The sequence below is a fragment of the Sylvia atricapilla genome, chromosome 22 (genome assembly GCF_009819655.1).
Source record: "Sylvia atricapilla isolate bSylAtr1 chromosome 22, bSylAtr1.pri, whole genome shotgun sequence".
NCBI lineage: Eukaryota > Metazoa > Chordata > Aves > Passeriformes > Sylviidae > Sylvia > Sylvia atricapilla.
In genome coordinates, this window is record NC_089161.1 from 1623760 (window position 1) to 1635429 (window position 11670).

An 11670-nucleotide genomic window follows, 5' to 3' on the forward strand; every position below is an offset into this window, starting at 1 on the left:
ATCGAGATCTTCCCCACTTCTGGGAAAAGTTCTTGTTAAGAATGTGGGAATTTCACAGAATCGGAATCTTTCTTCACATCGCTGAGGTTTGTCTGACACAAAGTTCACTTGGTTGTTACAAGAATGGGCAGAATGAATGTGTAGAAAATAAACGTGCAGAACACAATTTTTCAGACCTCCTTGAAAAGGTTAAAATACATTTTCGTTATAGCAAAAGAACTTTGGGAAGTTTCACAGGATTTAGCAAAAGTTCTTAGAATTTATGGCACTTTTATGAATGCTTGTGTTTCACCACACCCCTGTGCCATCAGCAGCAGATGGTAAAAGCAGCTGTAGGATTTTTAATTGCCCAACACCGAGTCTATCTTTCCATGATTTCAGCCTAAAATTGATGAATTTCCTATAGTTTTGGGTTGGGTTCTTTCTGCTTGTGTGACTCATCCTTTTTTTTTTTTTTTTCCTCTTCAAAGGCATAAATCAAGCTCGAAAAATATTATGTCTTTAAATCTAAACAGAATTTAGACAGGCAGAGTAAACACTGAGACTCTCTGAGCTCCCCGCCACTTGTCATATTTATGATTTCCTGCACAGCTTCAGACTTTATTATTAACACTGTCTCTGGCCTGTGCTGCACTGAAAACAGGATGGATCCAGCAGTTATTTCCCTCGGGATGTCTGGACAGATCTGAGAAGAGATTTCACATTTTGCAGCTTGAGTGGAAGCTGCTGCCCTGCAAACTCCCCTGGGAGCAATCCAGCCCAGGGAAGGGACGTGATGGAAATGGACTTGTCACACTCTGCTGTCTGCTTTAGAGCTCGTTTCTCTCTGTATTTTTTAATATCTCTCTCTTATTAACTGTATCTCGGAGGCTACACAGGGCGTGGAGATGCCACTGAAATTCTGAAATAATATTGATCTTACGAGGCAGATGAAACAATTGATAATTGCTGTACCTCCTCTACCAGAGCATCAATATATTCTGCCAACAATAACAGATGACTGCAGGGGACAGATGATTTCTGAGGAGTACAGTGATTATTATCAATTTCTTTAAGGTGGTTTTTTGTAGGTTTTTTTTTTTAATCTAGAGAGGAATTTTTTTAAAAACTGAATCAGAGGCAGAATAATTGAAATGGGAGAGGCACCAGGGATGGAGGGTTGGAGCTCTCAGGTGCTGCCTGTTCCATCCCACCCGTGGGGGAGACAGATGTGAAGGATTGGCCAGCACAGAGAGCAGCTCTGAGGCTGTTCTGTGTAAACAGAGCAGCCTGGCAAAGCTGAGCAGCCTCACGAGGGTCTGAGTGGCTGTGACTGCAGTGACACCACTGCTCCCATCCCTGCTGCGCTCCAGAGGCTGGGAAACAGCTGCTGGCCTTTGTCCCCGCTGCTCCCCTCCTTTGGAGGCGATTTGGGCAGGAATATTTGCTTGGCTAAAAGGTGAAGAGCGTGGAAAGGTGATTTGAAGACAAGGAACTGCCTGTGGGTGCCCTGAACACACCTCTGAGCTCAAAGGTGAAGGAGGACACTCAAACCCTCTGAGCTGCCCATCCCAGGTACCACAGCAACCCCTTGGCATCGGAATCCTGGGGGAAAAACCAACAGCAAATTCAGTAGGACTCCGGATTCTAAACCAAAATTAAAAGCTACTTCCAAACTTGCAGCAGGTCTGCGTTGGGACTGAGGCTGGGACACTGCTGGAGGAGCAGCTGAAGGAGGCAAACTGTGCTGAGCAGGTCCTGGGGGCCCAAAAAGACCTTTCCTTGCTTCCTCCACCATGATCTGGGGTTGAGGGCTCCTGGCAGAAGAGGCAGAAGAAGCCTTTACAAGTTCCTTCTCAGCTCTGTCGGGACCAAAAGCAAGGAAAAAAATTTTGGTTTCTTTTTTTTTTGGATTAAGATCTTTTTGAAGGATGTCTGGTCAGGACCCTGAGGACTTTGGAGCAGAAATCTTCTCGGAAAAGTCTCGGATGATGCCTGGGCTCCCTCCCTATGACATGGATGAGCAGCTCCTTCCCGGGGAGCCCCGCAGCCCCTGCTGCTGCCTGGCCTGGGCCCTGCTGATAGGAGCCATGAACTCCCTGCTCTTCCTGCTCAATTTGCTCCTGATGTTTGTCATTTTTACCATCGTGCTGCTCCCTACCATCGTGGTGGTTTATTTTGGCTTCCAGTGTCACTCCCAGGTAAGTGCCACTCCTGTGGAAGGGCAGGGCCACACCTGAGGGTTCCTTTGAGCCCCAGGTGAGCAGTGGCTCTAAAGGCCAGGCAAAACACCCCAGAGCTTTGCCTTTGTTTCCCTAAGAACACAGATTTTTATTTTTTTTTTCCCTGTGTGAATGATCTGGGCTGATGAGAACAGTTAATGTGGGAAATTGGGTAATAAAGTTGTGTCCTCCCCATGGAAGTGTGAAGCAGAGGCACCAGGTGAGGTGAACTCGCTCCCTGCCCTGGTGGAGTTGCAGTTTGCATTTTAATGTCCCATTTATTTCTTTTTTTCCCTGGGATATCTGTCACTGAGAGCTGCCACCCAGAGCTCCAGAGCTGTGGGTCCTGTAGGGTTTGCTGCTCTCTGTTTAAGTTTAAGACAGGATTAGTAAAGTCTGACAGAATATATAATCCCCTTCTCGTGCCAACCCAACATTCCTGTTCCCAAACATTCTGTGCATTCCTCACAGCGAAACACGAGCCCCCCTTTGTCCATCCAGCCTCTGTCTGCTGCCCTCTGCACTGCATTATTGCCTTCCTTACAAACCTCTTCTTGATCAATTCCTTTAAACATTTCTGGGATCATCCCGTAAACATTTCTGGGATGGCTTGACCACGCGTGGATGTGGAAAAGCAGTTCCCTGTTTTCCTTGCAGGCAATGGACTGTTAGACCAGTCACAAAGGGGCTGCAAATTGGGCTGAAAATGGGGAAAAAGCCTCCCAGAACTGCCCCTGTCCAGCTTCCCTCACCTTGGAAAACCTCAAGCTCTCCTTTGCACGCACACTCAAAGCCTTTGAGGAGTTTCTGAGCAAAATGTTTTTGAGTGCAGCCAAGTGGACCAGAAGTGAAAGCCCCCGTGTTGCTGGAAGCTGTGAGGAGTCTTTTTTAACAGAGCCTTTCCTTTAATGCAATCATAGCGAGGGATTGTGGCTTCTCCAGAGCAATTCCCTGTCTCTGGGCTGCAGCTTTTCAGCTTTGCAGTGCCTCCCCAGCACCAGGGGCTCATTTCTGCACTGCAGCTCCATTAGATGGATTCATTGTTGGTTCTGAGGACGATGGGTTGTGTTCCTTTCATTGCTGAAAGGAACAAAAAAAGAATAAATCTGGGGACACGAGGGCTGCCTGCAGCATTTGTTAGTGCAGTGCTAACAAGTGAGTGCTCAGCTCTGCTGCTGCCAGCACAAAAAAAAAAGACTTTAAACACCACCCAGCCAGGCTCAGGGAGGTTTTTCTTTGCAAATGGCCTTTCCTGACAGGTTTTTCAGCAGAAATTAAGAGCAAAACACAAAAATGATCTGGAGAGCCACATAATGACCAACCTCTGTCTGCAGAATCCAACAGATTTCTGTCTTTTTTTTTTTTTTTTTTTTTTTTTTTTTTTTTTTTTTTTGTTATTCCCAGTGCTGTGCCACCCACACCGATGTGGCACCAGCAGAGTTTTTGATTTGGTTCGTGCCCATCAAATGCCATTGGGTGATTTACTAAAGGATCTGGCTCACAGGGATAACTGAGAGGCTGATGAGGATGTGATCTCAGTCACAGAGTGTACCTGAAGATTGCTCAGCTCTGAGAGAGGGAAGAGATTGTTGGTTTTTTTTCCATTAAAACATTGGAAACTCGAGGGTATTTTGGCACCAGGCCACATGACAGGGGTGGCCCTGACAGGGTGGGTTTAAAGTGGGACTTTTGGAGCTCTTTTCCAATTTCAAGGTGCTGCTTCTGCTTTTTAGAGCTCTTTTCCAATTTAAAGATCCTGATTCTGATTATTTGAGCTCTTTTCCAATTTAAAGATCCTGGTTCTGACTTTTGGGTTTTTTTTCCAATTTCAAGATGCTGCTTCTGCCTTTTGGAGCTCTTTTCCAATTTAATGATCTTGCTTCTGCCTTTTGAAGCTCTTTTTCAATATAATGACCCTGGCTCTGCCTTTTGGAGCTCTTTTCTAATCTAAAGATCCCAGGTCTGTCTTTTGGAGCTCTTTTCCAATTTAAAGGTGCTGCTTCTACTTTTTAGGGCTATTTTCCAATTTCAAGGTGCTGGTTTTACCTTTTGGAGCTCTTTTCCAATTTAACAATCCTGGTTCTGCCTTTTGGAGCTCTTTTCCAATTTCAGGGTGCTGGTTTTACCTTTTGGAGCTCTTTCCCAATTTAACAATCCCGGTTCTGCCTTTTGGAGCTCTTTTCCAATTTCAAGGTGCTGGTTTTACCTTTTGGAGCTCTTTCCCAATTTAACAATCTTGGTTCTGCCTTTTGGAGCTCTTTTCCAATTTCAAGGTGCTGGTTTTACCTTTTGGAGCTCTTTTCCAATTTAACAATCCCGATTCTGCCTTTTGGAGCTCTTTTCCAATTTCAGGGTGCTGGTTTTACCTTTTGGAGCTCTTTCCCACTGTAATGATCCTGTCTCTGCCTCCCTTCTCCCCCCAGGTGCTGCACTCCTCCGCCCGCTACTGCAAGAGCATCCTGGACGACAACAGCTCCTCTGCCCTCATCATCCTGGGCTTTGTCATCATGTCCCCTCTGCTGGTGGTGGCCATGGCCATTTACTGCAGCCTGGCCCGGCGCCTGCAGCTCCTGGTGTGTTTCCAGCCCTACAGCCTGGCCTTTTACAAGGGAGGCCGCTGGTGCTGTGCCAGGAGCTGCAACAGGCAGCTCAAGGCTTGGGTGTGACCCTTGTCCCCTCCCTGTGCTTCAGCCTCAGCCTCATCCTCAGCCCTTACAGTTCTGCCTCTGCTTTGCCTCAGCTGAGGTTGGGATGAGAGACGTGGAGTCGAGTTTGGTTTTGGTTGTTTGTCATATTTTGTTTGTCTGCAGTATTTACAGCGTGAGCTCCAGCTTGTCACGTAAAGAAACGAGACAAAATGGAGAGCCTCTAACTCTTAGCAAAGCCTTTTAAGAGAGAATTACCCAATGCCAAAGTGACACCCGTGTTATTTATGGTTTTGAAAATGTACACCCGTGTTATTTATGCTTTTGAAAATGTACACCCATATTATTTATGCTTTTGGCCCAATAATGACCATTCGAGGTCTGCAATGCAGACATCCCTCACCCAATTAGAGAAACCCACCCAAATCTGTGAAGAAGAAGGAAGAAGAAGAAGAAGGAAGAAGAAGACCTCAGACAATGCCCTGAACCCTCCATCCTGGCCCACACACATCACTATTTACCAAAACCCCAAACCTAAGTTTTCACCCCGTGAGATCACACAACACCACTCCCAACTCCACACCCCCAGTGCTGTCACACAATTTTGGGAGCCTGTCCCAAGGCCTCAGGTCAAACCTGGTGCCTGCCTGAGGGTCAGCACCCCTCAGCTCCAGAAAAGCTGAAATTTTCAGCCTCCAGGATCCCAACACTCTGTGAGAGATTCCAAATATTGCAGAAGGCAAAGAGCACAGAAAAAAAGGCTTTATTGTCTAATTTTTACTACCTTTTATAAGGTGTTCCAATACAGATTTAACATGGTTGGTGAATAGGAATGACACCTCTCTAATCCCATTATTTAAACCAGAGAAACAGCAAAACAGCACCTGGAGAAAGATTGTTCTGAGGAAGGAGAGTTGTTTGCCGAGATTGTTTTGACAAGAAGCTTTCCTGAGAAATTTTTCCCTGGGAAAAACTCAGCAGCTGCTGGGCAGGCTGAAAATCTCTCAGAGCCAGAAACATCAGGCCCACAACACTCAGCCTCTGATTTATCCCCCAAAAAAACCTGCACCAGAGTGAAAACACAATTTGGGATGGGATGTGGGGAGGGCAGGGCAGCTTCATCCTTCCAAATCCTCTCTGGTGGTGGTTGTTGGTGTTGTTCCTGTCTGTGTGATGCTCGTTGCTGGATGCTGTCCCCTTTGTCCCCAGTAGAACCATTCCCAGGTTTCTGTAGGAATAAAGTTGGTCCCAATGTCCCCTCTGGAGGAGTTTGTTCTGTCTCAAAGCCCTGGCTGCAGCAGAACCATCTCTTGTTCTCCACTTGGTAGCACTCGAAGGTAAAATGTGATTTTTGTTTCCTTTCTGGGGGGTTGATTTTTTTTTCCCTGCTCTTTGCCCTGATACCACCCAGAGGAATAACCAGGGGTGGCTACAAGGAAAACTGAGCTGAAGAGGGGGAAAAAAAAAATAAAACAGGAGGAAAACGAGTTGACATTTTCTGACAAGACTGAAGAAAAACAAGAAAGTTCTGTTCCAGGCAAGAGAGATTGTGCTACAGGATAACAAGGTTTTGCCTGAGGGCAGTGTCTGCTCACTGGGTACTGATATTTGATAGGAGCTGCTGTTCCTTTTGCTCACCTGTTTTTTTTTTTTTTTTTTAATCCAACTGCTTTTACAAGGAAAGAATTCTTCAGCCTGGCTGGGCTGCAGGTATTGTAATGAACCGCTCCTGCTGCTGTCCCTGCAAAGAAACCCTGAGTTATTTGCTCCAGTAAAGCCAGACTGTATTTGATTTGGTATTTTCACTTTCACAGAGCGTTTTAATAACAAAGGGGGAAATGAATTTACCTGAAATGTCAGACAGACAGCTCAGGCTGCACCTCAGGGTGTCCTGGCAGGGCTCTGGCATTCCCAGGAGTGCTGCAGCTCCGAGGTGAAGCTGCCTTGATCCTAAATTTCCTGTAGGGAGCACAGAGCCATGTCCTGAGCCTTGGATCATGTCCTGAGGCTGCTGTGCCTGTCCCCTGTGCCCACAGATGTGGGGGATCCCTGGCTCAGCCTCCTCTTCATTCCCACAGGCAGAGCTTTGTCCTGGCAGCTCCTAAACCAGCACAGAGCACAGCAGGGAGGACAGAAAGAAATTTATTTTAACTGTTTTGGGGGGTTTTTTTAAGTTCGATTATCTATGGATTTAATCAAATTAATTTAATTTAATGCAACATCTCCATGCTCAGCTCCACGGCCTGACTACAGGAGGCACTAAAATACATTTCCTTTGGAGGAGACACTAAAATACATTTCCTTTGGTCAGGCCCACGTTTATTATTCGTGTTTCCCTGTCCCTGCCTGGTGCAGGTGGAGGCACAGGCAGATGTCTCCGTGGGTTATCAGATGCCTTCAGAACCCTCAGCTGAGGGCTGCTGCAAACACAAACCATCTGTCAGGCTGCACTGAGATCAGCGAGATCATCTCCTGGAGCCAAGGACAACAGAGAATTTGTTGGAAAGATGCTACGTTCCTGCTCCGAGGGAGGCCAGGAGAAAAGGAAGCTGGAACCTGGGGCACAAACCACGGGAGGATGTGCTGCTCCTCATCTCATCCCGGGCACCAAAAGTGCTTCATTTTCCGTGGAGAACTCTCCAGCTAATTTGGCAGGATGTGTAATAAAGTAATAAAACCCGGTGGTGAACCCCCACCCCCCTCCCAGTGAAATGTTCTGGAGAGTTTTTTGTGCTCTCGGAGTTTCTGTTGTTTCACTGAAGTTTGACTGAGTTCAGGGAAGCTCCTCCTGTGTTCCCTCCTGCCTCTGGCTGCTCGCTGCTGAGTGTTTCCAGCTCTGGCTGGATGGAAGTGATTAAAGAAAGAAGAATGTGGGAGTGCCTGGAAGGGCCCCTGGTCCTGCAGAAGGGCTCACAAACTGCCCTGGGAATTGGTCCTCACCCTCCAGGATGGGATTTCTCCTCATTCCCTGTCCTGTCTGCAAACTCCGGAGGGTGCAGGGTTCCTGTGCCCCCGGAGATGGGGCAGTGGGGCACATCTCAGGTGTCCCTGCTGCAGGATCTTTCCTGACTCTTGGATTACACCTTTTTCCTGACCCACAGATGGGGCCTTTAAAAAACTTCTGTCCCGTTTTCAGCCTCGTGTCAAGGGTGAGGCAATACAGATGATGTAATTCGTGCCATCACAATCAGAAGCTAAATTATTTCCTAATTACAAGCCATTATAAGGGTTTCTTGGCCTGTCAGCCTTCGCCACACAATGCTGTAAATGCCTTCAAGCCAAATAATCTAAAATCACCCCTTGTGGCTCCTACTACAATGCCCTTTTCACAATTCTATTTCTCTAAAATATCCATCTCATTTGCAAAAGCCACCGTTTGAAAACTTATTTCTAATTCCATTTCTCCAAAATATCCACTCTGATTTGCAAAGCCACCATTTGAAAACTTATTTCTAATTCCATTTCTCCAAAATATCCATCTCATTTGCAAAAGCCATAGTTTGAAAACTTATTTCCAATTCCATTTCTCTCTCAGCACTGCCTGTCCTATTCCGTGCCATTTCTAGGGCAGCATTTTTTATTGAAGGTTTTCATACAGATGAATATTCACATCAGCATTCCTTCAGGCTTGGAGAGTTCTTCACAAATCCATTTCCTACACCCGGCCACGCACCTGGGCACGGATTTGGGATGGATTTTGGGAATGTTGAGGCCATCCCTGCCCGTGGTTTTGGCCGGATCTGAGATCCCGTTCGGCTGCTGAGGGCTGGAAAATGCCCAGTGGGAGGGAGGATGTGCTGCTGGGATCCCGCGCTGGAAAATCCAGCCGTGTTTTCCCAAAGGGATCGGCACGTCCTGGAACAGTGCGGGGATTCTCTGTCCCTGCCACCGGTGTCACTGTCCCCTCCCACCCAGGGGTGTCACTGTCCCCATCCACGGGTGTCACTGTCCCTGCCACCGGTGTCACTGTCCCTGCCATCGGTGTCACTGTGCCCTGCCAGGGGTGTCACTGCTTTCCCTGAGCTGATCCCAGCCACTCCCGCAGCTGCTGCTGGGGATGGTCCCTGTGCCTGGGAGTGGCAGTGGGATGGCTGGGGACTGTCACCACCGCTGTGACAGCAGTGCCAGGGGATGCCACCATCCCCGTCTGACAGCAGTGCCAGGGGACTGTCACCATCCCCGTGTGACAGCAGTGCCAGGGGACTGTCACCACCCCTGTGACAGCAGTGCCAGGCCAGGCTGGGCACTGCCACCATCCCTATGTGTGACAGAGCAGTGCCAGGGGACTGTCACCACCGCTGTGACAGCAGTGCCAGCCCTGTGGGCAGCGCTGTGCCTTGGCATCCCGAGGGAAGGATCCGCACCCCATTCCCCAGGGGGAAGGACCGGGGACATTTCCCAGCCCCACAAAGGAGCCATTTCCAGGAGAAGAGCCGGGAATTGTCCCTCGAGGGCTGTGCCCCACATTCTGAGCTCATGGCAAAAGGCTGGATGGGGACAGCCCCTGGTGTCACCAACCCTGGCGTCACCAACCCTGGTGCCACCAGCCCTGGCTGTGGCGCGGTGCCCGTGGACACCAGGAGCATTTAAACCCCTGCCAGCTCTGCAGGACACCTCCTCGCTGGTCACACAGCGGGGACACGAGTGACACGGGGACACGAGTGACACGGGGACACTCCTGAAGCTCCAGCAATGTCACCTTGCTGGGGACCCGCCCTCGGGTCCCTCTGCCCCAAACCTGTGGGCTCTCCTCTGTCCTGAGCCTGCTGCAAGGAGCAGCAGCGAGGTGTTTCCTCGGGATGTTCCTGCACTCGGGAGGATGGTGGGACACTGGAGGGGACACTGGGGGGGACACCGGGAGCATCCCAGCCTGGAGCTGTGCCAGCTGAGGAGCTCTTTGGGAGCTCTCTGCAGCATTTTCCAGAGGTGCTGCTGCCTCTGTAACCCCGCGGGGACAGACAGGAGGGTGGATGTAGCCCTGAGGTGTTCTGGTTTTCTGGAATTCCTTCCCCAGGGAGTTTTCTGTGAGCAGGAGGAATGTTTTTGTAGCTGTCCCTTTGTTCTCCATCCCTTTCCCCAGGAGGGACTTCTCCTTGGTGTCCCTCTGCTCTGAGCAATGGCAGCGAAGAGCTTTTGCCTTTGTGTCCCCCATGGGATTGGTCTGTGTGAAATGGCAGAAAAGGGAGACACGGCCCAGAAATAAAGGAGTCATTTTCAGCCTTCTGAATGTCAGGATCTGTATCGTTACAGGGTAAAACAGCATCGGGTGAATTCCTCCGGCTCACCTAAAAGTGCTCCTCTGCTCCTGCCCTTCAGCAGAGCACTGAATAAACCGAGGGGCTGAAATTCCCCTTTTTTTACCCCTTTCCCAGGGCGGCTCTGCGCGTCCTGGCAGCTCACAGTCACAACCTCGCAGCCCCTGCACCTTCCCCAGGGAAGGAAAAACCCACCTGAGGCTTCACAGGGGCTCGAGGGGCTGTGAAAACCAGCTCGTTCCAACCCCCCTGAGCAGGCTGGTTTCAGATAACGGGGTGAGAAGGGCCGGGAGGAGGCGTGGGAAGAGCCGGGGCAGGCGGCCAGGAGCAGAGAGGAGCTGGCTTCCAGTCCCTTTCAGCAGGAGCAAACACAGATGCACTTGGCTGCAGTGGGGTGTCCCCAGGGAAGGGATCTGCTCCTGGGGTCTGCTGCTGGGAAAAGCTGCTGCTGCTCCCGAGCCCTGAGCAGATCCCTGGCACCTCCAAGATGTGGGGCAGGGTGGAATTAAAGGATTCCCCATCCCTGGGACCTCCAGGATGTGGGGCAGGATGGAGTTAAAGATTCCCCATCCCTGGGACCTGCAGGACATGGGGCAGGGTGGAATTAAAGGATTCCCCATCCCTGGGACCTCCAGGATCTGGGGCAGGGTGGAATTAAAGGATTCCCCATCCCTGGGACCTCAAAGATGTGGGGCAGGGTGGAATTAAAGGATTCCCCATCCCTAGGACCTGCAGGACATGGGGCAGGATGGAGTTAAAGATTCTCCATCCCTGGCACCTCCAAGGTGTGGGGCAGGGTGGAGTTAAAGATTTTCCATCCCTGGCACCTGCAGGGTGAAGGACACAGCAGGATGGAGTTAAAGGATTCCCACCCCTGGCAGCACCTGCAGGGTGTGGGGCAGGATGAAATTAAAGGATTCCCCATCCCTGCCCCTTCCAGGGCCTGTGGCACAGCAGGATGGAGTTAAAGGCTGCTGAGGGGAAGCAGGATGGAGTTAAATGCTGCTGAGGGTTTCCCAGAGGCACAGAGAGGTGATGGTGGCCTCTGGAAGGACTCTGTCACTGACGTTTGGGGAGGAGGAGGAAAGGAGAAAGCAGAATTGTCCTTCTCCTGTCTTTCAGCACATTCTTGTTCTGGGCCATTGAGCAGATCTCCAATGCCCCTGGACATTAAAGAAGACACTGGAAAACCTTCCCAAGCCTTTCTAGGAGCTGGAGATGCTTCTGCCAACCTCTGGGGTCATTTGTGAGCCAGGACATCTCTGCACCAAGCAATTCATTCCGTTTGTTCCTCTGGTGGCTTCAGCATCCCCAAGGTGACCCAGGCCACCCTGGCAAAGGACAGCTGGGTCCCAGCAGCAGATGCTGGCGTGCTCCTGTCCCCTGGGACACGGTGGGCAACCCTCCAGAGGGGAAAAGCAGACAGGATGGGCAGGGCTCTCAATGGTTTGTGTGAACCTCGAGGAGAGAGAGGGATCAAAGGCAGAATCTCCCAGCCAAGGCAGGGGTGCAGTCTGGTTTGTCCCTCTGCTGTCAGGGGCTGCCAGCTCCACTTGTGCCTCTTCCATT

The 11670-nt window shown here is 50.0% G+C and overlaps 1 protein-coding gene across 1 annotated transcript; it reads left to right on the forward strand.

Annotated features, from left to right (window-relative positions):
• Window positions 1-1902: 1902 nt before the first annotated feature.
• On the forward strand, window positions 1903-4867 carry TMEM88B (transmembrane protein 88B). Its single transcript, XM_066334291.1, has 2 exons — window positions 1903-2180; window positions 4625-4867. Exons 1-2 carry the CDS (start codon window positions 1911-1913, stop codon window positions 4865-4867), a joined length of 513 nt encoding a protein of 170 aa, XP_066190388.1. The 5' UTR covers window positions 1903-1910.
• Window positions 4868-11670: the final 6803 nt, after the last annotated feature.